At 43.9% G+C, this 25979-nt stretch overlaps 2 protein-coding genes across 2 annotated transcripts in view; both read right to left on the reverse strand.

Moving 5' to 3' along the window:
• LOC105854408 overlaps window positions 1–700 on the reverse strand; it is a 108435-nt gene extending 107735 nt beyond the window's left edge. Inside the window, exon 1 of the mRNA XM_012732985.1 lies at window positions 567–700. Coding sequence (XP_012588439.1) covers window positions 567–700 — 134 coding nt within the window. The remainder of the gene's footprint in view (window positions 1–566) is intronic.
• A 977-nt stretch (window positions 701–1677) lies between these two features.
• LOC101625436 (ATP-binding cassette sub-family A member 8-like) lies at window positions 1678–25700 on the reverse strand. Its single transcript, XM_012732986.1, is given in 7 exon segments — window positions 1678–1832; window positions 1934–1946; window positions 23345–23486; window positions 23706–23826; window positions 24528–24614; window positions 24689–24768; window positions 25675–25700. Coding segments are annotated over 7 exon segments (624 nt in total).
• Between the last annotated feature and the right edge of the window lie 279 nt (window positions 25701–25979).

Below are 25979 nucleotides of genomic sequence, written 5' to 3' on the forward strand. Positions count from 1 at the left end.
CTGCGTGGACCGTCTACACTGGAGGGAGAAACTGGGGCCTTTATTTTTTAACATGAAGCCAAGGAAGCCCTTGTCATTCCGAGACCCTGCTGCTTTGGCACTGAAACTTTTTCCCCCTTATTTATGCATACAAGAACTGGGGTATAGGTCAGAGGTGGGGGGGGGGGAAGTGAGAGGATTCAGCAGAGACAGAGTGGGGAGCAGGACAGGAGGATCTACTGAAACACACTGCTGAGGGGAGCAGCGGGGAGACAGGGCAGGTCTGCTGTGCTGTGTGGGTCACTCCCTGGCCAGGTATCAGTGGCTGAGGAGGGCTTGATAGCGCTAAGACTTTAACCCCTGCACCACCAGGGAGGCCCCGGCATTGAAACTTTCCCCCACCCCATCCTGCTCACATTTTGCTCACGGCAAGTGCATAAAGGACAATAAACATCCCAGTGGCGTTTATTCTGATTACAGCTTAGAGTTCCCGGCAGAAAGCACAGAATTACAGCCTCAATAACTACCTGCCGAGGACTAAAGGATTCATGATCTTGAGCCAAGGTGCTGTACAACCAAGCCTGGACCTCACAGCAGCCGAGTTCCGGCTCTGCTCGAGCGTGGTCGCCACTCGGAGGCGACGCAGCGGCCGCTGGGTGAACACGGGCTTCCTCGCCGCCTCCCCGGGGAGCTGATTTAGGGACAGCTGCGCTCCGAACATGTGGCTGTTTACTTAAGAACTAGGACATGCGCCCATAAAAGCATAAACACTCACTGTCACCGTGATGGCGCTGGTCCCCCCTGCACAGGAGCGCGCAGCCTGGACGCTGGCGACGAGCGAAGGTGCTGGTGAGCCCAGCCCGCAGCCTCGGGGAGCTCGATCCCGGGCTCCACATCAGCTGAATCTCAGGGCTTCATTTTCACATTTAAATCAGACGTAGGCAGGTGATCTGACCTCCTCGGTTTCTCTGCGCTTTACGATTGTGTATTCTGTGCTCCAGGATTTTATAGGTTATAGCCTGTGGTTTTCCAGGCATTGCCACTCAAGGCTAAGCTTCCCACACCCAACCCGAGACACTTTGCTCCCTGGTCTTGGCTCCCTTGCCCATCATTTACCGCATGTGAATGTATTTAGTAAGATCAAGGTGAATTAAAAACACCTGCTGATGACGACTGGCTTTGCGGCCGCGGGTGAGCAGGGTGTCAAGCAAGGCGGGTCAGTGGTAATCACGTTTCTGGAGGAGAAGCCCTGAGTGTCCCTTAGTTGTTCACATTAGCGATGGCCACATGTCCAGGAAGACACCCCCCAACCCCCACGTAGCACCAGAAGCCTGCATGGAATGAGGGGGGTTCTGGCCTCTGACTTGCTCCACCGTTATGAGTTGACTGTAACGGGGACTTCGATCAGCTGATACTGCAGCCAGGAGGAGGCTGGACAGCTGGAGGACTTGACCCGAATTGCCTGGGCGTATCTGGGCCAGGCGGCCTGACGTCAGGCCTGTGGCCTCTGTACCGTTGATTCCTCCAGTCTGCGCCTCTGGTCAGATAAAAATCCTCTTCTGGAGGATGCGCCTCAAGACGACGCTGTTTGGCATCTTGTAAGCAAACACTGGAGACAAGAAATCACATGTTTTTGCCATTCAAACACTTACAGAGAAGGAGTCATCCCAGCCTGCGTCTGGCTGTGCCCTGGGGGTGTCACCGCGGGGAGCGTGAGCAGGAGCCACATGCCAGCTCCTCCGTGCAGCACACGGGCAAAGCACGCAGGTCCAGCCAGCGGTCTGGGGCCGCCTTTGCCCCGCAGCTCACAGCTGACCGCAAGTGGATTGGTGAGGAGCCAGGGGTGGGGACGGCTGGGGAGAGCGTGGACCGACTGGCCAGGTGGAGGCTGGCAACAGTTCAGAGCCGGTCCAGGTGTCCAGACAGGATGCTGCTCCCAGCTCTCAGGACTCACCTGCTGGGTGAGCCTAGGGGCCACCAGCAGGAGATGGTCTGCCCCGCGGCTTCTGAGAGCCCAGCGAGGCCACCGGCGGGCACATCTCCTGTGGTATTTAGCTCGCAGCTAAGGCAGGGCCAATTACCTTCCCTACACAGGTAAAGGGCTTTGTCTTTCCTGATCTGTTTTTCTGTTTCCCTCCCTCACCTTGCTTTCTCAAAAGGCACAGCAGCGAGACCCAGACCTCAGAGCCAGGCTGCCTTCAGATCCACACTCGACACCTGTGGACACTCTACGTTCTGTCTTGCCACCTGGCTTTCCTTATCTGCAAACCACTAACTACCCGGCCATGTCACAGGGCCACCAGCGGGTGAGAGGGCAGGACAGAGCCTGGGACATCCATTGTGTCTCTGCACCTGCTCTTCCTGAAATAAAGAGAAATCCGAAATAAAGAGAAACCTGTTTCTTTCCAAAGAGGACATTGACGTGAGCATTTGCTACATGAACAATTAGGACTGCTGTGTTGGTTCCACACACCCCCAAATGATAGAGATGGGGGGGTAATAGAGATTCATCCCAGTATGTCTAACCACAAAGTGTCATGTCCTGGGAACACCCTATATTCTGGGCACTCTGCCCAGAGGACCTCCCAATCTACAGCAATTCTAGAACGATCTCTAGACTGACTTACCTTTCCCTTGGCTTCCTTTAAGTTTCCGAATGGGCCAAGTGAGCCCCCTGCTGCTATTCCAATGGCACCTGGGCCACTGGGCTGCTCACTGCGAAGTAGATAATGAGCGAAGAAGAAGAAATGCTTTTTGGCTACTTATCTCTAATATCTAAAAATGTATCAACACTTGCAGGAATTCAGCAGCCGAGGTTGAACGTCACAGTCACCTGAAATGTCCAGCTGGGAGAAACGCCCCAAATACTGACTTCTCAGCAGGACAGAGTGGTAGACCCTGGTGTCCAGATGCAAAGAGAGTTTCATGGTTATCCCCCACCCCCAGTTTCCTTGCTAAAGCTTGACAAAAGAGGCAGCACTTGTAACTTTGAAATAACAAAATCCATGGATTCCCTATTACATAATAGGGAATTTGTCTGCTTTGTCTGTTTTTACAAACCAGCCCTTTCCACAGCTGTGCGTGGCTCCAGATATTCTCGCTGTGAGGTTTGGGCAGAGAAAGCCCTCCCAGGTCCCAAGTCATGTTGTTTCCAGGAGGCCATCTGCTCTCTCCTGCTCTCCACACTTTGCACAGAGCCATCCATTATGCTTTGCAACGTGCAGTGTGGACGTCTGTGTAATTCCTTCAGGGTAGAAAAACAAACACGTGCAAGCTAGAATGAAGATGATGGGGGCGAGGTAGACAGCTGGTAAACTCAAAAAAGTTGAAGTCACCTGCTGAAGAGCAGTGCTTCTCTTTGGGTGGAAAAGGATTTTGAGGTTTCTCTATAGAAGACGGGAAAGGAGCAGAGGACATGTGGAGTCAGAGCCGTTGGGGGAGAACAGGTAAAGTGGACTCAATCAGAGCCTGTGATTTGCTCCAGACAGAAATTACTCTGAAGCCATCACTTCCGTCTGCCAGCCCTGTGACAGTGAGCACAGGAGTTCCATTCGTGGGCCCCGAGCCCTCCACCTCTGGGAAGATATATTTAGGTCCTAGCCCCTGGTACCTAATACCTGTCCTTGCAGACATGAAGTTAAGATGAAGGTCCTTCTGGATGAGAAGGGCCCTCTCTGTGACTGGCGCCATTATAGGGAGAGGGTATCACCCAGAGGCCCAGACCCACACGTAGAGGAAGGCTCGTGGGGACACGTGGAGGTTGGGGTGATAGACCTACAGAATGCCGAGGATTCTTGGATGTCAAGGGAAGTGAGAAGACACAGGGCAGGAGTCTTTTCTAGAAAGTTCGGAGGGAGCATGGCCCTGGTAACCAACACCTTGATTGTCTAGAAGTTCACAGATGCTGTTTCTACTGCTTATGACTTGTCAAGCTCATGCTTTGTAAAAACTGGTGAGTCATTAATTCCAAAGAGTATGCATTTTTATTTAGAAGATAGTCATTTGTGTTTTAAAATAAATTCCAATCTCTGGGTAATCTAGATTGATTTAGTTTACCAATTTTATCTATTTAATTCTTTATCACTTCAGGGCCCTTATCTGTTACTTTCAGTCTTTGAGTCTCCTCAGGGTAGGTGTCTTGTCAGCCATTTCTCTTTGTTTCTAGTCAATGGATTCTTTTCCGAACCCTGACAGGATAAGTTTTAGGTATTCTGGAAAATGTCTTCCTTCAAAGAGGGTTGAATTTTCTGTTGGCAGCAGATAGAGATTCAGCAGTTTGCCTTGGTCATGAGCGTGAAGGGCTTGCCCACAGAAGTTTTGCCTTTCTGGTTTTGATACGAAGTCCAGGTGTTTACAGACTCCTTCACCTGGCAGAGTTGGCAAGGGGAGGGTAACTGCTGAAATCATTATTGGCAGCCCCTCTGCAGCCTGGAGGCTGTTTAGGGATACACCAACAATTTCAGGGGAACTAGTGTACAACATGTGGGGCTCACACTGTGTGCTTTTCTGCTTAGCAGGATTAATTTCCAGGCACCATGGAACTCCTGAAGTTTGAGGTTGTCTTTTACATTCACCATCACTGCTACTTTCTGCTTAGATGTTATTCCCAGCATCTAAGTATGCTGGGAAAGTATTAGAAATTTCCCTGGGGGGAAAGTTTGGATAAATGAAGAGTTTGCTTAGTGGATGTTCTGCCTTTCATGGGTCATCTTGTTCAACATTTGTGTGTTTTGGTTGTTCTCCATTGCCTTTGATCATTTCCCTCCAAATTCTATAATTCTTATTACCAGGAGGGTTACTCTGACATAAAGCTATTCAATCTTGTGCTATCTGGCACAAGCTGATAAGGATTTCAAGTTTGCACTGCACTTAGGAGAGTAAGACAAGACTAAAGTTGAACATGCTAAATTATCTAGTGACTCAAATAAATAAGGAAAATTATAGCCTTGTGTGGTGGAAGAAGCTTTCAATTCCAAGACTGATGTCATTTGGAATATGTACAAAATGTTTTGGACTTCTGGCTCACTTGGCAAACAAGAACATTTGGGACAGCAACCTGTCCCCAGGGTAGAGACTAAATCCATTTATGAGACAATGTTGACACTTAAAAGCTGTCTTAAAACCTGCAGGCATTACATTTTGCAATACTCATCCTGCTGGAATTCATGTCTAACCAGTGCCTGCCAAGAAGCTTGGGTCAGATTCTCGGAAGACTGAGACATTCAATGCCACCCAGGTGGCTGGGAGTAGAAAGCAAATGCTTCTCTGTTAGTGCAGAACAAAAAGTGAGCTTCTAGAAGCATTCTGGAATTGGAGGTTCATGGAGATTTTAAATATCAGACCAAAAGATGGCACCCTTTACAAATTCAATTTGGCACATGGGAGAGAGAATACAGAAAGTTATCCTTGCTATCAGCTCCAGAAACATCATGTGGAAAGCAACGTCATCACTGATTTCAAAGAAGTAGGATGAGAAGAAGGAACATATAGTTATCAGATAAAAGACAAGTTAAAGTTGACAGTAGAAGTCAGAGCTTGGAGGAAGTCTATAGACTCTAGGAATCCTTTCTAGGTTTTATATGTTGCCAAGAGTCTGATGGTCAGTTCCTGTCCTTGCTATGGGTTGATGGTAAAGGCAGGGTTTGCTGGGGAAGAGGGTTGGGGCCACAGCTTTTGTTTTCAGTGAGTATCAGGCAGTTTTCAGAGTCCCTGGAGATGGCCTAACTGCTTCAAACAATTTTTGTTCAGATACGAAAGGAACTCAATTTTGCTTCCTCAAGAGTTACAGTTTATGGCTCTTACCTCAGCGAGAGCACCCCTTTCAAAATCTATGCTGTGCCGCATTAGTGCAAAGTCTTCAGTGCGCCCCAGGCCACTCAGCCTGTGTCAAATGCTTTAATGGTCTTGCTCTTCTCCCAGAGTGTCCTGACCGACCTCAACTCCTGCTCCTCCCTCTTCCGCTCCCTCCACTTTAGTTCCAATTTGCTCTTTGTATGTGCCAGGCACGTTTCCATGACAATGCTCTTACTTGGCTTTTGTTTTTTCTCTCTGGAAGACTCTGCCGTGTGGTTAAGTTCTGTATCTTTTTCAAGTCTCAGCTCAGATTTCACTTGGAGAAGTCTGTTCCAACTGCTCTACTTAAGAGTGATTTTGCCTTTCATTGGCAATTCTTCTTCTGTTTCACCTTTTCCCTCCATAGTCACCATCACCCTTTCCTTATTATCTTATTGTTCGCTGACTGTCTCCTTCCATTTAAACTTCAAGACAGCAGTGATTTATTTGTTTGCTGATGTTTCCCAAGCATTTACAAATACTGGCAAGTCAACGACATCTTCCACACTGACAATGCAGAAGCATCTGTTCTTCATTGGGTGAATAAGTGAACCCAAATTTCTGAAGTCTTAAACCTCTGTCATATAAACACTACTTTCTTTGTATGGAGACAGCTAAAAAGCATCTGAGTGCATAAATATAGTTCTCTGCCTTTTGTAATAATTCTATAATTTTAGAATTACAGCAGTGATAAGAACCTAAGGCTGTTTCGTTTATTCCTGCATTCCCACCATCCCTCATTCTTCAACCTGATAGCTGTAAGAAAAGTCTACTTATATTCTGTGAATATGAAACTAAGTCCAACAGCCCAGTCCTTAGTCTAACAGTCCATCTTGGAATTGACCCCTGCCAATTCCACTGAGTGAACTTGGAAACTGACTCTTCCCCAGTCAAGGCTTCAGCTAAGACTGCAGATTCTGAGCAAAGATCTGGAGTGGAACTTCCTGACATAGTTCATGGAGCTGGGCATGTTTCTAGCTTAGCTGTTCCTTGATACTGTACTCACAGAAACTGTGAAATAACAAGTATGTCTTCCTTAAATTTTACACAGCACACTAAGTTTTAGGATAATCTGTTATGCAGCAATGGAAAAATAATACAGCAGACTTTGAATGTTGAGTGATGATATGAATGGGAATATGATGTGTACTTGGTGCACAAATATTGGGGCTACTTGGATTCAGTCAAAAGTACCAATGCTAGTTTAGTTTCTGAAACCCCCACAAGAAGATGCGTAAACACTGGTTGGGACTCATAAAAGAAAACTCCAAAATCTTCATCCTTGTGTTTTTCATAAAGCATTGGGGCTTGGAAATTATCTTAGTAATGAACCAGGTATAACCTTATGAGGTTTGGGGACATTCATTAATATGAACTGGATTTAGGTCTTTAGAATGCCTGGTTTTGTATTTGGATGGGCAACATGGATTTTATGTAGTATGCCTAGATTCTAGAAACAAGACTATTCAGTTTTCATTTACTCTTGGGGATGTCAAGGGGATATGACTATTAATAGACTACCTATCATAGCAAACAATTGGGGTGATTAGACTATGATGGAATTCAGGAGTATCAAGATTAGAAGTGATATTTAAAGCTGATTTTTTTTAAGTTGAAGTGCACAAACTATACTGTTTCAGAAAAAAAAAGATATTTGAAGCTGAATTTGAATTCTGCATTCAATACTGAGTGGGTGTTGTAACCCCTCATGGGTTTGCCAGAGACAATTTCTCATGTATTTTTAGCTTTCCTGGGAGCCCAAACTTGCTCTCTTCGCATGAATAAAGCCCACCCAAGGTCCAAGTGGAATGGGATATATTTAAAGTACAAGGGATCAGTGACTGAGATCTAAAGATCAAGGACTTTGCATCAATGAGCTTTTGAGTTACCTTGAACACAGAGACTTCAAGCCTTAAAGAGAAAAGACAAGGCAAGGAGCAGGATCTTTCCACAGAAATCACAGGAAACTGCAGTCCTGTTGAGAAAGCAATGCTCAGCTGTGGAGAGACAGCCCTTGTCTATAATTGATTCAGTTCAAGATTTTCTTTCCAGCAGAATCTGGGCAGTGGAGTGGGCAAAAACTAAAAATCTCCTTCCTGCAAAGGAATTTTCAGTTCCATTCACTTATGAACAGAAGAGTATTTAATATTAGCCCCATTTTCATTTTTAAATCTAAGGAAACTGATGTCTCCAAGTTTCCTTAATTATGGTTGCACACCCATAGATGCAAACTTAAAACAAAGGAGGATCCTGTCACCAAGAAATTCCAGGGATTTTAGAAGCTCCCTGTTAGCAACCAGGGTTTACAATCAAATGTTAAAGCAAGTCACTGAGGAAATGCATCGGTTTTAGGAGCTCTGTGCCAGGAACTGGGGCAACAGAACAGTAGAGGTATTATCTGTTATCTCATAGGAGGGATTATTGCTTGTTGTTGTACTGGAAAGCATACTTTTAGGCAATCTGATAACTTGTATTTGAAGCTTATGTGTTTACAAGAGGGTCCACGGCTCAGAAGTATTTCACACAAAGATGAACAGGAAAGTTGTTCTCTGAATTGGCAGAATCTGCTTACAGTGAAAAACAGAGCTGCCCACGAGAAGACACTGGCTCTCAAACCTAAGTTAGTGAGTGTCGTTTTGCCCAAGATACAAAATCATTACCTGGGCTTCCCTGGTGATGCAAAGGGTTAAGTCTCACTGTGAAGCTCGCACCAGCCACTGCAGCACTGAGCTCGATCCGGCCAGGGAGAGACTCACATGAGGCAGCAGACCTCTCCGGTCTCCCTGCTGGCCCCCTCAGCAGTGTATGTCAGTAGACCCGCCTGTTCTGCTCCCCACTCGGTCTCTGGTGAGTCCTCTCACCCCACTCCCCACCTCTGGCCTGCAGCCCAGTTCTTGTATGCATAAATAAATAAATCTTTAAAACTAACAAAAACAAAATCTGAGTGGGTCTTAACTGAAAATGAACGCAGAGGCAGGAACCGTGGTTTCTTCAACGTCAAGATCAAGGCCACCCTCAGCTGTCACATGAAGCCATGTGCGGGCGCTTGTCCAGCGGCTGGGTTCCCGATCCGCCTGGCTGGCCCCGGGGCTCGGCGCTTGCAGACTTCATGGACAGTGACTTCAAGGCCCGCGACCACCTCCCTGAGCTCCCGCACACAGACCCGGGCCATGGCTACTTGGCTCTCAGCTATTCTTATCTCCAGAGAACTGCCTTTGGCCAAATAGGAGCCTGGTCCCCAACAGCCAGCCAGTCACCACTGGCCTGGAGCCAGAAACCCTGCACACCTGCCTCAAATGGGCCCAATCTGCCTCACAGGTGTTCTTCAGAGATCCTTGGGAAGATTACGACCCTTCTCTGCCCAGACTGCGCCTTCCTCCCTCCGCCTCCTCCACCGCCCCTGTACACCCAACTCAGCCACCAGGGCCCTGCTGATTCTTGGTCCAGCGGCCTGAGGGCATCTAAGCCTGACTCTACCTGCACCCCCATGCAAGTGTTTGACCTAGTTAACAGCTCACATAGCTGACAGCAGAGGAAAGTTCCTGAGGTGACTCCCCTTTGAGGGCAGCGGTTTCCCCTGCCTTGCAGTCCTTCCTCTTAGAACTCCCTACACTTCCCGCACCATGGAATTTACCAAATCCCTATCCCCCTCCATTTTTGGCTTGAATTAACCTATATGGGAACCCCCAGAGTGCGCCACTCAGGGACCCCAATTAAAGGCGCTCTGTCCCAGTTGTTCTTATGCTCTCTGGACTCGGTCTTGACCTTGCCCGGTGACCCCTGAGCTAGGATAGTGCCTCCAGCTACCAGGAGAGATAAAGTTCCATTTCAGTTTCTCTGTGGCCTGTTGCTGGAATCCTGACTCACCAGAGACATTCTGGGGTTCACTTGGCAAATGATAATGAAACAAAGTCATACCGCTAGATTTAGTGAACACCAAGGCAGGCTGGCACTTGTCTGGACTGGGCAGGTCACTTCTGGCCAGCTCTGCGCAGCAGCTGGGTCTCCAGTGGTGGTTCCTGAAGACAGGCCTCACCCACCCACCCACCCACGAGATTGCGCCTCGGACCTGGTTTGAGGTGCCACAGTGTTTTCCAGCTCTAATAATGCCGAATTGTATTCCAATTCTGCAACTTTAATTTTCTCACATTTCCAGAGGGCCATATAGGCCACATTTCCTCATTCTTAAAACAAAAATTTCTCACAGTTCATTTTGAAACAACATGGGATGACCCTTTGGTCAACTTCTCTGACTCATGGCAGTGATATAAATTGGGATCTGTGTGCTTTCAAATTGCCAAACTGGCCAGAGTTGTAGATGCTGATCCCTTCTATGTGGCGTTGAGATGCAAAGGAAGGTCAGACTTGGCGAGTGTTTGTAGCCCATGTTAATTAGAGAACTTTCAACAGCTGCAGGAAGTCAACAACTTAATAAGAAACATCACAAACACTTAATCTCTACAGGGCGACCACAATACTACATTCCCACAACAACAGGAGATGAACAAAATATGTTCTGATTTAAGCAGCACGAATCTAAGCAGATGCTAGCTTCATCCTTCCAGAGCAATCCAGAAATGTAGGGCTGGGTGCCAGGTAGAGGCCACTGCTGGTTGCCTGTCAACCGAGCCTCTTGTCAGAGTCGTGGTTCATTGATGTCTTGTTAGAGGGAGGGGTGATAGTTCAACACAATTGATTTCTGAATCCAGTAAGACAGCTTTATGTTCTCCTTGTTCCTCCACCTTCAGTTACTCCAAATCTTAAATCTAACCGGACTCAGACTTTATAGAGGACACACATTGTGGACTGAGTGGGTGGTAGGTATTTTCTGTGTGTGTGTCATTTTTTTCTCCTCTCTATGGATTCCCTGGTTGAAGTACATTCTTTGTTGACACACTTGGCTGTTTCTGCTTCATGTTATATACCTGAGTTCTTCATACTTTGCTTTGGTCTAGCAGGAAGTTAGGACATTTAGTCCAGAGATCCTGGGCTTGCCTACATGTTATATCATGATGCCTCTAGTGATCTTTCTCATTTTATTCAAAGTGCCTAAAATGTGTGCATTATCCTCATCATTCAGGCAATGGTGAAAATGGAACATAGTCTTAATTAACTGAACATTGTGTTTAAGAACTCAGATGGGAGGACATTTGATTCATTAGACTTTGTTAATGGTACCATTTAATTTCTTTGGACGGGGAGGTTGTTGGAAAGAGGAAACCAACTAATTGATAAAATATAAAATTCATCTTTAACTTTTCCTCTAGTCCCTTTTCTTTATTCTTCTTTTGTTCTCACTACATGAGTAAAGACTATATGCATATATGCACGTATATCTGAGTATATACATTGTTGTACATATGTATGTATAAATGTATATCTATGGGCCTTTTTATCATCTACCTGTCCACCATATGCTATGGACTTTGTATATGTGCAGGTATGTAACCCTGTGAATCAAATGTCAGTCTTTACTCAATATTTTTGCTTTAGTGAATAACTTTCCTTTACATTAATTTATTAGAAAAGGATTTGTTAGATGAGACATGTTATAGCCCACCCCTTGACTACCGACTTTCACTTCCCCTGATACTATTACAGAATGCATGTCATCATCAGAGTGATGACTAAGAGTCGTCTCTTGGATCGTGGAGAAAGGGGTGAAGGAGGGATGAAATTCCTCTGATGAACAGGGCATATTTAAAAAATAAAGGGGAAGAAGATGCTGAGAACCTAAAAAATAATAGTTATTAGTTATTATTTACTATCAGTTATTGTTTTTATCATTTATTTGTGAGAAAAGTTTCAATATTATGATGAAAAAAATTTTCTTGCCATTGTAAAGAAAATAAAATAAAGTATTCATCACTGAAAAGACACAATGATAGCATTTGTTATCAAGGGACCCAAGAACTTTTGGTGGTTTTCATATACTTAGTGCATATGGATATTTTTAAAGCCACATACCCTGGTCTAAAATGACCACGGTAAAATCATTAAAACCAAAAGGACTAGCCCAACATTTGATCATGCTAAAGTGGGCACTTAATATTCCAGAAGCTAGATTATTTAAAAATAAATAAATGGTTCAAATTCTTGATGAAGCTGACATAATGTTTAGATCATTGCTGTGTAGACCCAAAACATGATTTTAATTTAAAAAATATAACTGACCTCCAGTAACTTTAATTTCAGACACCAATTCCCCTTGTCCAGGAACCATGCTCCTGTCCTCAGAAAAACTAGCTATAAAAATTATTCTTTGTCTAATTACATAATAGTATAGATCATGTTTATTTTGTGCTTCAAGCTGCTTTAATTCTATGTTTTAAATGTCATAATTGAGACATTTCTAAGCAAAATGACTATATTTGTCAACATACTGTGTCTGATGGAAGGAAATTTTTAGAAGCAAACAATTTTCAAATCCCACTTGCTGCCTCAGAAGTACCTCAGCCCTGGGTCTAGCAGCCAGCCCCTGCTGCACATCCAGTAGATAGGGCACAAATTGGTGCCCTTTCATATAGATGAGTCCATTAGCCATGAAGAATTCTGACAATGAGAAATTTTCCCGAAATTTGCACTTTGGGATTGAAAGTCAGGGTGACCTGGCAGAAGGGATGAACCAACAGGGGACGGGAGACCCCAGAGGTCCTAGAGGCAGAGACTGACCCCCCCCCCCCAGGTCAACATGCCCAGGTCGGGACTGATGCTTTTTGAGTTTTTCCTTCAGAGAAATCACCCCCGAACAAGCAAACAACCCTGGGTAAGTCAGACCTGACTTAGATAAAAGGACAGAGAGTCAGGCTAGAGGGAAGAGTGAGCGAGGAAACCCAGTGCCTCAATGAAGAAGAATTTACCAATAGTGACGCATACAAAACCAGCCGAATGTGGGAAACAGATGTGGCTTCATGTAAGGAATTACCAAACGAGGGGAAAAGTCTGCAGGAAGAGAGGTTCAGGACCAGTGTAGAAGTGCAGATGTAGCTTCGATCTGTCTTTTCCCCTCACTCTCTTTTCCAGGTAATTTTCCAATCATACTGGGCAGCCAAATAGAGGCTATTATGCAGGGTGAACCATTCCCAAAGATCATCGTGTTGTCTTGGGCTCCTGTTACTCTTGGTATTTACCTTGTCTACGTGGAACAGTATCCCTCCTATTTTGTGTTACCATCTTCTCTGACCCACATTTTGGGGTGTGTTTTCTATTTCAGTGTGCTCTTGGTAGCTCTCATTTTTGTTTTCAGGATTTTTTTCTGGTCCACTCAGTATCTCTCCTTTTTGCTTTTCACACTCATTATAGGTTTATTGTCTCCTCTTTTTCATCACCTTTGATGGCGTGGAATGGGGGCGAAGGTTGTATCTATGATGAGACAGAAATCCTCCATTTAAGATTGAGATTGCTAACAACCATGAAGCCAAGCATCAGCCTTCTAGTGTCCTCTCCTGGCTCACGCTAGATGCAGCAACTTCTGTTTTACCTGAGAAGGACTAGGCATGTGGCTCTCTCCAAAGACTTCACAAAGACCAGTAGAGGTAGCAAATGTGAGGTTCCCTCATCTTCCCATTTCAGCAAAGCCTTGAGCATGGGAGTGGGCTCTTTGTGTCATTACAAGATAGGGAGGTAAAAACTGTATTTATCCTGTGCCAGAATCTCACAAACAAGGCAACAGATAAAATGCTAATGACTTTTTCAAAGCTAATTTATGTAAAAGCCCATGTGGTTCTTTGTTTTACTTCTAGTATTTATAAAAACTAGGTTCAAATCTGAGCCTATTTTTTTTTTTTGACTTATAAAAGACACACACGAAGCCATACAGTTCTTAAGGACTACTGAGTCTCCCAGTTAGTATAGGTTTAAAGAATGGTATGATGAAGATTTTCTTTCATTGATTTCTCAACTTTAAACCAAACTTTGTGAAATTTCAGATTTTCCTCTTGATTTTGAGTGGCTTCATTTGACAAATTATCCAAATTGTAGAATGTCTCTTGTTTAGGAAACTACTTGTAAAAGATACAAACTCTGAAAGTTTGGACTTGAGAAAAGAAGAGAAATAAGTCTGCAAGTATGACTGAAGGAGAAATTTGGAATCCCATAAATTTTTTGTTGATTCTGGAGAATCATAGCTCTGTTATCACAGTGCCATTAAGAAGTGTCTAGGACTAGAACAAAGTACACATCAATCTTGTCAGTGTATAGGAAGTCTGTGAGGTCTTCCAAAGGAAGCAGGATTTGGTTTACAACTACAACAAAGTAGATACAACCAACTGTTCACTCCCATCCTTCAGTCATCAAGTTGGGAATTATCAGTGAACCCAAGGAATCAACCTCCAATGTGTTTTCATTGTCCTCTCATAAAAAATATACAACAGTACTTAAGAAAGTCTCTGAGATTAAACTGTCTAGTGAATTACTTTTGGTACAGAACAGTTTATGCACATAGAGAAAGAACACTCATGTAGAATCTGAAACTTCAAAATACTCAAATTTAAACTAGATAATAACTTATGAGTTTCAGAAAGGGAACAGAAATTCTGGAGGATGGAGCAGGAAAAAAAATGTCAATCTATTCACAACAAAGAGAAGAACAAGAAAATCCTGTGGTCAGTCTGATTTGTTGTGGTCTTTGAGTTTTGAGTATTGTGGTCTTTTTATCCTCCCCTACCTTCACAACTGGAGATCTTCTGATCTTCTCTCCTATGAAGCTTTGTCTTCTTCTTCTTTTTTTTTTTTTAAGATTTATTTATTTGTACATACAGAACTGGGGTACAGGCCAGAGGCTCAGGAGCGGTAAGAGGCTTCACCAGAGACAGAGTGGGGAGCAGAACAGGCAGATCTATGAAGTACACTGCTGAGGGGAGCAGCGGGCGGGTCAGGGGAGGTCTGCCACACCATGTGGTCACCTCCAGGGCAGGCGGGAATCGAACTCATGCGGAAGTGGCTTTAGCTTCTCAGTGCAGTGCTTTAACCCGCTGCGCTACCAGGGAGGGCCGAAGCTTTGTCTTTGTAAGCTTCACGCTCTTTCCATTTGTTTCTAGTCCCTGAAGCATTACTTGCCCCAAATAAGCCATTTTCCCAGTCATAATACAAGTTTTATTAAATTATTAAAACTCTTTCAAACACCAAGTAAAATCATTTATGTAAAGGAAACCTCAAGGAGGGTAGACAATGGTTGCCCCGTGAGAAAGCCCATTGATCAGTCATCCCTCTCATCTCATCAACAGAAGTTTTCAGAGTGTGTCTTTGAATGCAGAGAAGGTGAGTTGTGACAAAGATGGTAGATGTGGTCTTCGTGGGGCAGGCTGGAATTCCAGCAGCTGTGACAGCGAGAGAGCTCAGCAGTGGGGACCGTGGCTGTTGGCGCGGAGAGTCTGACCTGACTGGTGCTGGGACTGCCCTTGAACCTCATTGCTCTTGAAATGTGACACTAGTTCTGTTTTCCTGCTGCCTCACTTCTTCTGGTCCCTGACTGCACTCTAAAACCAGATCTTGAGCCTTTCCAGTGTGCCTGTGAATTCCTCAATGATTTTATTGAGGAGCCTTTTATAGCTGCCATATTTGACCTTCATTATTTCAGCCAAGATTGTTACATTACCTACAAAATAATTCTCTGAGGCTTTGGCTTGTGAACGGCACCCTTCTTGAGCTTCTCATGGTGTCACCATGCTCTGTTTATGCTTGCTTATTATGGCTCATCAGATAGAGGCTTATCTCTGCTGAGAGTTGACAAAGAGGAAAGAAGGTCCAATATGTCATTGTGATTCAGTCTCTTGGTCTAGGTTCTTTTTCACAGAATGGCACTGCTTTGGTTAGAGGACACTGGGAGGCTGGAGGTCAGAGCAGTGTTTGTCCAATGTCTTTTGCTGAGTCTGACTCCAGCCAGGAGATCTTCAGACAAAGAGCTCCTGTATCCCCGAGGGTCCCTCTCCACATCTTACACTGCTCCAAGTCCTTCTCTTTTGGGTGAGAACGAAGTCTTGCCATGTTCTGTGCACTTCTACTGAATATATTGTGTGTGGCCAGGTCCCACTTCTTAGGTCACTGATGTGTAACAAGTGCTCTCTCTCTTATTTCCAAGTGCCCCAGCGCTACCTGAAGACCATGTATCTTAAACTAGAAGGAATTGAGGGTCACAGGCCTGGGGAAAGCCAATGGGAAGACGGAAGCTAGCTTCTTGGGGGTCTCCCCAGTGTCTGTGTACGTGGGAGGGTCATTCAATGATTTGGGTAGAGATTATACTCCAGACACATTAAGCTGGGATAATTTTCCTCCTGTGGCCTGAACTGATGTCTCAGGTGGCTGAGGAACATGTTCACTGTCATAGCAAGCTCTGCAGTCTCCCTTTGCTCTAAATTCCCGAATTGTGAGTCTCTCCTGTGAGTTCCTGGCTTTGTAGATAGTCAGTGAGTTTATTTTCTTGATTCTTCTATGGCTAGCTGACTTCTAGGCCTTCTCCATCAAAGTTCTAGCTACGCCAGTTTGTCTCCTACTTCCATCAGAAGAATGTTGGATATTTGTTGTCAGCTCTAAACTAATCTCACCACCTCCTGTCACTGCTGATGTTATAGGCAGAAGGGAGGGTGAGTTTCCAGCTGAAGTGTCACGCACTCACACTGTTCTACCAGACACTGAAGAACTTTTTCAAATAGTTGTCTCCTGTGGTCATTTTTCAGCACCTCAAATGGCTGTTTTTATCCAAAAACCTTGCACATTTAAACTAAAAGGCACATTCATTCTCTGGGCACCAAAATCTGTTGGAAAAGCCACCTTCTACTTTCAGCCTCCCAAGCAGACCCGGATCTTAAATGAGCTGAAAAGAAACAAATGCCTGTTTTTGTAGTTGTTTTTTTTTAAAGCAGAACAGTTTGACTCCCCTCACTTCCATGCTGCCCTCCCTGGTAGCCTCAAAATTGCTCTTCAGTCTGTGCAATAAGACCAATGCAGTCTGATGTGGTTTCAGGTTCTTAAATAAAAGCATGCATGCTTTTCACAGAAAAATGGGTTTTCTCAATAGAATGTCATGGTTATGTTGTTATTTTCTTACTGATTTACAGGACTATTTTTCATTTCCCAGTTGTTTTTGGAGTGTTCCAGACTAATAGAATTCTCTCCCTCAGAGGTCTTTTGCAGCTGCAGTATTTTCGAATAGTCCTTTATTGTGAAATCTGGCTGTCCAGATTAGCTTAATTCCATTGAGATAGAGCCACACTATTTTTAATGATGAATAATTACCTTCAGTTCCTTTTCAAAACCACTTGCAGAAATAGTGTCATTTTCTCATTTTACATTGCCTACATATTTATCATTTTCCTCTCCTCACTGTGTGGTCTCTTGGTATTGTTTTTTGTTTTTCTGTTCCTTTAGTCATGTCCTTATAGAGTCTGTTTTCTTTTTATTGTGAGCTATCTCAACTCCTTTAATTAATATATAAGATGTCATATGTAAAAAATGAGGAAATCATAATTAAGTGATCATTTTCTTTTAAAACCTTGCACATTTAAGGTAAAAGGCACATTCATTCTCTGGGCACCAAAATCTGTTGGAAAAGCCACCTTCTACTTTCAGCCTCCCAAGCAGATCTGGATCTTAAATGAACTGAAAAGAAACAAATAACTAAAGCCTGTATTTCTCAGTCTTTTAAAATACAAATTTCTTTTAGAATGAACAGAATACACCATTATTGATATGAGGTGAAATGCAAAAAAAACCACAATGCAGTGAATTAGCTTAATGTGAGGATGTATCAATCTGAGTTTACCTTTGAACTGCGATGGAGGGGAAGTTGGAATTTTAATTCGGCCCATTACCACATGCCTCAAGTTCTATCTTAAATCATAAGTATAGACAGATACTCTGAGGTAGAAAATAAGCTAATTTGACTCGAGAGTGCCAAAGTTCTAAATGCCCAAAAGGTTTTGTGGGGAAGGGAAGAGAACCCAGATCATACCTGCTTCAGCAACCTGATATTATCATGAACTCTAGTTACCATAATGTTATTGCAACTCACAGGTGAGGACACTTTACTCTTATAATTCCCTACCCAGAAACTTTTGGAGCATGCAATGAAGCAGTATAGCTTAATAAAAATAAAAACAAAAGCAGTATTATTTTTTAACTCCTGGTAAATCAGAAATAATGTAAATGATGTTCTTGAGTTACTGATACTATTCAAGTTTTATCAGGAGTTGGGCTATTCATGCTACTAGTCTTAAAGTTTCAACACTGAACAGGCCTTCCTGCTTCCTCTTATTCCAGCTTCTCAAACACCTGTCCCTCTAGAGCCCTGGGCAAGTTATTCCCACACAAAATAGGTGAGATCCCTCTCTCACCTACCAAGGTCCCAAGGCGTGCACCAACGCCCTCACCCTGGAGCTCATGCTTCTCTATGTCTTTTGCTGACAACTTTCTGCCCAACTGGATTTCTTAAAGGAGCTAATCTTTTCAACTTTCTGAACCACAGAACATGAATAACTTCATCACTCATTTCCCATTCTTGAATCACAGATAGGCCGCTTAGATTTTCAAAAATCCGTGTGCATGTAGAAATCACAGTCTCACACAGAAATAGCAGAAGTCCTTGCCTTTAAGCGTTTCTGCTATTCAGTTTCCTTTTTCAGAGAAATGAGGGGGCAGGTCATTCACAAGAAACCCACGGAGTTCACAACTGCAGCTAAACACCAGCAGCTGTGGTTTGTACTTGGCAAAAATCCCAAGAAGATCTCACACTGAACGGCCACAAACCACGGACACAATCATGTTTAAAGTGGTCAAATGGCCTTGCTTCAGGGAACAATGGATGACTCTGGGAACTTTTTGGTCTCCCCTTCTCAACCATGCAAATCCCCAGGAAGTTAAAAGCACTTATCTTAGAGTTTTTTGATCTTCGCCTTCTCCAAATTGGAATGAGAACGGGATTCGTGTCTCTATGACCTCCTATCTCTCCCTCTGCTTTTCATTCTCCACCCTTGATGATGTATTGCATGTCTACACATCCTTTAGAAGCTAAATTCAGCAAAAGCTACCCTCGAGTTTTTCTCTTCTCTAACCTTCTCACTCATAACCAGGAAGAGCCAGGGAACACTTACTGGATGCTGTTACTACAATGGCTTTATGGAACTGCATTTGCATTGTATTTATCATGCTCTGTTTTCATTGTGGATAATCTGGAATCAACATGAGGTTTTGGAACCCCACAGACTTGAGTTCTGTCAGCTCTGCCAATAGTGTGATCACAGGTGAATTGCTTAAACTCTGCAATTCAGTTTCCTTATTGGTAAAGTAGCAGTCATCATCCTTTTACCTGGCTGGAATGCCTACCAGACAGACAATGCTTAAATAACATGAATTTCTTCCCTTCCCTACCTGAGAGTGTTGAACTTATTTTGATGTTCCTGTGACTGTATCTGTGTTTGTCACATAAGGTATTCATAAGTGGATAAATAATGCAGAAATGCTTTGTTACTGGAGCTCAGGAGCTCACAGATTTTCGCCTTGAGTCTGGCGCCTACACCACTAGGCTATCCTGACACACGCTCACAGATTTTCAACAAGTATCAGTTACTACTGTTCTAATGTCCATAATTCTTTGGTCAAACAATATTTAAATTATTTTTATCCACCTATCTTGTTTTGAGGAACAATTTGTCCCAAAAAATTTTTCCCTTCCTTTTTTAGTTACTTGACACTACTTAAAATTCTCATTTGACATTTTTTGAACATCTGTTCTACATTGGGAGTTGGGAAAACACAGACTAATAAGACATGGTTCTTCCATTCAAATATGATGATATGGTGGAGAAAAGGACTTAGTGACAGATGATTGCATCATGATAGTGAGTACTAGGATAGAGAAAAGCAGGGGCGGTATTTAGTTAGTTGATTTAGTAATTATCAAGTAGTTGCCTGCTATGGGGAAAGCCCCATTCCAGGCCATGGGAAAGCAGTGGTTAACAAGAAGGACAGGATACTTGCATTCATGAAGATTCCTTGTAGTTGGGGGGAAGGGAGGAGAGAGGTCTTCTACCAGTACATAAATCAACTTGACAATTTCAGAAGAACAAAGCAGGGCAAAGAGTTTTGAGTTGCCAACCAGACATTCAACCAGAGAAATGAAGCAAATGGGTGAAAATAAGTGGGGGACAGGGCTTGAGAAGCCTGACAGTCTGTTGAATCTGAAAGGTTGCATTCTAGCACACCCCCCGGTCTCCTTCACCTCCACCTCTCTGAGTCTACTCTGGTATTGTAGAGATAGGAAATCTAAGGACTGCAGTCTTCTCTCCTTGGTTTCAAGACCACCCCAACCAATCCAGAAAGTCAGATTTCAGAATTCAGACACATGAATTCTGAGCACATTCTATGCAGTGTCCTCATCAGTTCTCTGACTGAAGGCAGAGACCTCTGCATGCCTAGAACCTGGGTACAGTTACTTCTCAGTCCTCAGCACGAGACTTAAATCACTCATGTTTCCAAAGCCTAAAATCTCAGCTCTATCCGCAAAAGAACATCAACTAACAACTACAAACGAGAGACATCCTATGGGGGAGGGGAGGGGAACAAGATCAAAATGGGCGCTGGAAGAGAGCACGGAACTGTGGTGATGGCACAGGGGTGAAGTGGTGGTGGGGAGTCCACGGGGATCACAACTGAGATGAAGAAATGTACAAAATGAAGAATAATGTAAAAAATATGTAAAAAAAAATCTCGGCCCTCCCTGGTGGCGCAGCGGGTTAAAGCACTGCACTGAGAAGCTAAAGCCACTTCCGCATGAGTTCAAATCCCGCCTGCCCCGGAGGAGACCACATGGCGAGGCAGACCTCTCCTGACCCGCCCACTGCTCCCCTCAGCAGTGTACTTCGTCCATCTGCCTGTTCTGCTCCCCGCTCTGTCTCTGGTGAAGCCTCTCACCGCCCCTGAGCCTCTGGCCTGTACCCCAGTTCTGTATGTACAAATAAATAAATCTTTAAAAAAAAATATGTAAAAAAAATCTCAACTCTACAAACTACTAGTTTAAGTCTTGTGTTTCTTGGGTAGGAAGAGAAGGATGAAAACAAATACATAAATTTTTAAAATTTTCTCTGACGCCAGTTTTTTTTTTTTTTTTTTTTTTTTTTGGTGATTAGTTTCCTTGAGACATTGTCCCTACCACCATCGGCCCTGTCCTCTTAACTTCAGGGACTAAGATGCTTATTGATGTCCACTGGGTTTTAAAAGTGATGTCATCAAATGGTCTGCTCTATAAAGATCCAGTTTTTATCATTCTGACTTCCTTTACTGAAGATAATTCTCTCAAATTCCCTCCATTTTGTTGAAAATTGCTTCATTTCCTCCTCTCTTATGGCCATGTCACACCCCAGGAGATGCATAGCCTTGATTTAATCATCCATCAGTGGACATTTAGTCTAATTCCTCGGCCCAGCTCTTGTAAACAATTCTGCGATGAACGCTGTGGGGCATACAACGTTTTTGTCAAGAGTTTCATAGTCTATGGCTAGATGCCTGAGAGTGGGATAGCTGAGTGGTATGGAATATCCAGTTTTAGTTTGATTAGGTAAATCCAGATGCTTTTCAAAATGGTTTCACCAATGCACATTCCCACCAACAGTGTAATAGGGTTCCTTTCTCCATACCTTCTCCAACACTTGTTGGGGGGAAGACATGCATTTTAAATTACCCAAAAAAGGGAGGAAATTCTGGAATTTATTAAAAAAATTAAATCTTCCTTTCTCAGAATGTTGCTATTTCCTCCGTATTATGTGGCGGTAACGGTTTAGTTTCTTCTCCCCTCATGGCACAGCTGTAGATATTCTCCTAGTGTGAAGTAGCTGAGGGATGTCTCTCGAGACAGTTGGCTCCTGCCATTCTAAACATGTTGCCTAACTCCCCTGTTCCTTTCAGCATCTCTTGTTCTGTGTGATATATTATTTGATCACTCAGGGATCTTGGAAGTCTGTATTATTTTTTTTTAATTGTGGGAAAAATCCTCCCCCATAGTTTTGAGAAAAGTTTTAGAAAAGATTTTGAGAGAGAAGCAAATGTGAGCAGAAAAGAATATGAAAGCATAGAAGCTGGAGTATGATGTGCCTGGAAGACAGAAGCCATATTTTCTTAATGTTGTACATCTGGTTGAAAAAGGGAAACATTGGAAACAAATTCTAAGAACAAAACATTGATTATTAGAAAGGAAAGGGGATGTGGGGTGGGTGGTAAATTGGGTAAAAGGAGTCAATTATCTGGTGATGGACAGAAGTTAGACTTTTGACAGCCATTGTAATGTGCTAAATGTAGATGCTGATTTATAAGTATACATACCTGAAACCAATATGTTACAAACCAATGTTTACTTCAATTTAGAAAGTGAAATAAATAAATTTGGATAAAGTAAAATAGCTTGAGGGGTTGAGGGCTTTGTGTTGTCTGTTCGTTGGTATCTCTGTATTGGCATGTGAGTAACGTCATTTGGTCTTTGTCTTCTGACCGATTTCAGCCCCTCAAGTTGCCTCTATGTTGTAGCAAGTGATTTTCTTTTGTTTCCCAACTTGCGTAGAAATCTGGATCTGTTCTCTGGAGAACTCATCTCTCTCTACCTTCCCACCCCTCTCAACCTGCTTTCCTCCTATGGGACAGTATAATCGAGTAGCTGCTTAGGAGACTCTAAAGCACCAGGAGTTCAGCACCAAACAATGTTCAGCAACAACAATTTTCTAAAAATAATTTGTCTCAGATATGTTTGTCTTTTCTTCATTAGAAAATCAGGAAGATTTAGATTTCATAAGATCCCATTTCATATACCTATGGGATAATCATTCTCATCCATTTTGTTCAATCTTTGCACCTTTATGAAGTGTTCCTAGTCATTCCTGGGCTTAAAGTTGAGTTACAGCTGCTTTTATATTTGTTCTCCACTGTAGAAAGGTATTGTCTGACCTAGTCATTGTGACATTTCTCTTCACTATCTGTTTTCTCCCCTAACTCCTAAATCATGTTTGTTCATTGGTGTCTCTGTATTGGCAGTAAATTCTGGGTTCTTTAATGACCCTAAAGCTAATATTTGATTTGTTATTCTATTACTTTCATGAGAATTGCTCCCTTACCAGATTTTATATCAATTGGAAATATGAATAGTTTTGAATAAAACAATCAGCTTGCCAAGGATGGCCACTTGTTACCCCTGCCGTGAGGTCTAGTCTGTCCATAAACTCCCTAGCAAAGAAAACCATCAATTCCATTTATTATGGTCCCTGTAAAACCCTCTCTCGGGGCTTTCAGAGACCATCTCCTTGTTCACAGACTGATGGGATCTACTGCGCAGTGCAGATTACATGAGCTAGCACAAGCCCCAGACACAGCCTGTCCACTGGAGGGCCACAAATCACACCCAGCCACAGCACCCCCTTCTCCAGTTTACCTCCTGCAGTCACCAACAAGTCAGGTCTTTCTTTTAAGATTCCTTTTGGGCTACATGTGGACTAGGATGACTCTAAATGAAAGAAAGGGACAAGAAAAGGCACAGGATGAAAACAATACCCATCTTTACCTTTCCTGCAGGGCAGCCTGGAGGGAAAAGTCTTAGAATTTCCTTGTAGAGGGGCTTCCCTTACTCGGGGGTCTTCACCTTCATTTCCAGCAGGTAATCCTTGGCAAATTTGCTTTTTAGATGTTGGATGGAGCCAATGCATCTGGAGGCAGGAGGATGTGATCATGACAGAAAGAAGAAAAAGACAAAGAATAGAACGTTTAAGACTTGATTTGCTGCTAGTTTTGCCTTAGGTCTTAAGGTCTTCTCTGGTGGGAGTTCAGGTTTCACAGTGTTCTCTCTGTCCACAACCTCTTCCAGCTGCAAGCGTGGGTAGCTTGAGGGGTTGGGGATGGGCTCAGGTGTGGGGAAGGGCACCCACCTCAGCCTTCCAGACACCATGATGGCCACACGATCACACAGGGCCTCAACTTCTGCCATGTAGTGTGTGGTAAGGAGGGTGCCCCTCTCCGTGTTCTTAATGGTGGCCCGGATGGCCTGCCTGGTCCTCAAGGGGAGATTTGCAATTCAGGAAATGCTCCAGTCAAAAAGAGTCACAGAAAGGGATGTTTAACCAGCATGGATGTGAACAGCAGAGAGAGTAAGCAAGGGAGGATTCTTAAGTGGGCAAGTGTGACCTGGAGGGAAAACCAGGTGGAATCTTTGGCAGAAAGTGGATGTAGCAGAGGGACAGAGCACAGACTTGAATAGAGGTTGTGCTGAAACAGGGGTACTCAGCAGAGAGGGTTTATGAAAAGCTTATGCAAAGGGGAACCCAGTGAGAAGAATTCCACAGTTATCACGACCCAGTAGAAGAAAATAGGCAGTCACACAACAAATACACATGACACCATGCAACACCATGTCTCCTGCCTCGCCTTCACAGCCCAGTGAGAATGATTCTCGAGCGAGGTCTCTGACACTGGGATTGTGGGACAAAGGAGTACCATAGCTCCCCAGGGTGAGTCACTGCTATATGCAGGAGGCGTATACTTGCTCAATGCTTATTTCTCTCAGTGAGAAGGAAGTGATCCCAGAGAATGATTTTATTTCTGCAAAGTATTGGTCTTACCACTGATATGGAGAGGCCCTGCCTCTCTCGCCATTGAGAAACTGTTTAGGGACAGTTTTTATAGAAATGAAACAATTCACAGATTTCCTGCAAGACATCCATCCTTGCCCTGATGGGGTAGCGCCCCTCAACACATTTGCTGCTGCCCCTCGGGGTCCATCCCCATCTATGGCTCATCCAGAAGCACCACTGACGGGTTTCCCAGGATGCTCAGCACAAGCACAGTTGGAATGAGAGGAACAGAGTCTGGAACAGCCTGGATTTGTGGGTGCGCAGAGGAACCCGGGGCTCCCACACTACCTTTCTTTTTATCCCCGCAGACAAGGTCTTCACAGGAAGCTTCAGCTGCTCCTGAAGCTTGAGCACCTCCAACCTGAAAGTAATAACAGATGTTACAGGCTTCTTGACAATGTGGCAAGTTGCTGGGACAAGGATGGGGAGCAGAGCTCAGAAATGCCACTCTGCAACCTATGCAAGACGATCTTAAAACTGACTGGAGTGATCTGCCGAAATGACAGGTCTTCCTTTTAAAAGGATATACACACATTTCTGGATATCCTAAATTTCACTCTCCTTGTAAAAGGATTATTTCCCTTGTACCACCCCCCCTTTTTAAAAAAAAAAAATTTGAGGAAAGAACTGACACCTTGAGATCAGGGGAACCAGTTCCTAGTTGTAGCTGTACCCACGGTGGTCTGGTCTGTGTTCAGCACCCCATCACAGTGGCATCTGCCTTCCTCAGCCCTTTGATGGCAGCGAACACTTCCAGGTGCTCCCTCACAGGCAGGTTGGGCCACAGTGCATTGTCCTGAGGGCAGTACCCCAGGAACTCAAGGGGCTGCGCGCCACTGCGGCCTTTCAGCAACACCTATAGAAAAGCGCTCTGTTTGCTCCTGGAGCTGCAATCTGCTCTGCACCCCCACTTTTGCATAGTTCAGTGATGACTTCCTCCTTTCAACCCCAGAAAAACTAGGCATTGGAAAAGGGCATCAGAGAGTGCATACATGAAAACGACCCAATCTCAGCTGAAAATCGTATCTAGCTGTGATGGCCACAGTTTATTGCCAATAATTAATCTTTGCGTGTGCTAATGCGATCATTTGAGACTGTATTACTCTGTTACATGAAGCATGTCAACCATTTAACCTTTAATGGCATGTTGTCATTGACAAAATTTTAACACCTTAGAAATTCATTTGGAGCACCACTGGAGGAGGGTGTTTTCCTGGTAGAATTCACCTACCCATCCAGTTGTCAGTTTGGTGCCGCCAATTCTCACCTTGATGGATGTACTTTTACATCCATTGTGTCCCAGGAATTCTAATACCTCCCTTGAAAAAAAGAGTTACCCTTAATAGTAATTGACTGTAATAGTAACATTAAAGATAGGACAGTTGAAGTCTCACTCTGTGACAAGTGTTGTGCTCTTGACTCATATACATATTTAATTGTCACAAACATATTTCATATGTAGGCATCAGAGAGTGCATACATGAAAACGACAGAGCTTTCAGGGCATGGGGTCAGTTGCTCAAGGTCACACTGCTGGGAGGTGGCACAGGACAGCTGAGAAGCCAAGTGTGC

The sequence above is a fragment of the Condylura cristata genome, unplaced genomic scaffold (assembly GCF_000260355.1).
Source record: "Condylura cristata isolate star-nosed mole 26May11 unplaced genomic scaffold, ConCri1.0 scaffold00038, whole genome shotgun sequence".
Taxonomy (NCBI): Eukaryota; Metazoa; Chordata; class Mammalia; order Eulipotyphla; family Talpidae; genus Condylura; species Condylura cristata.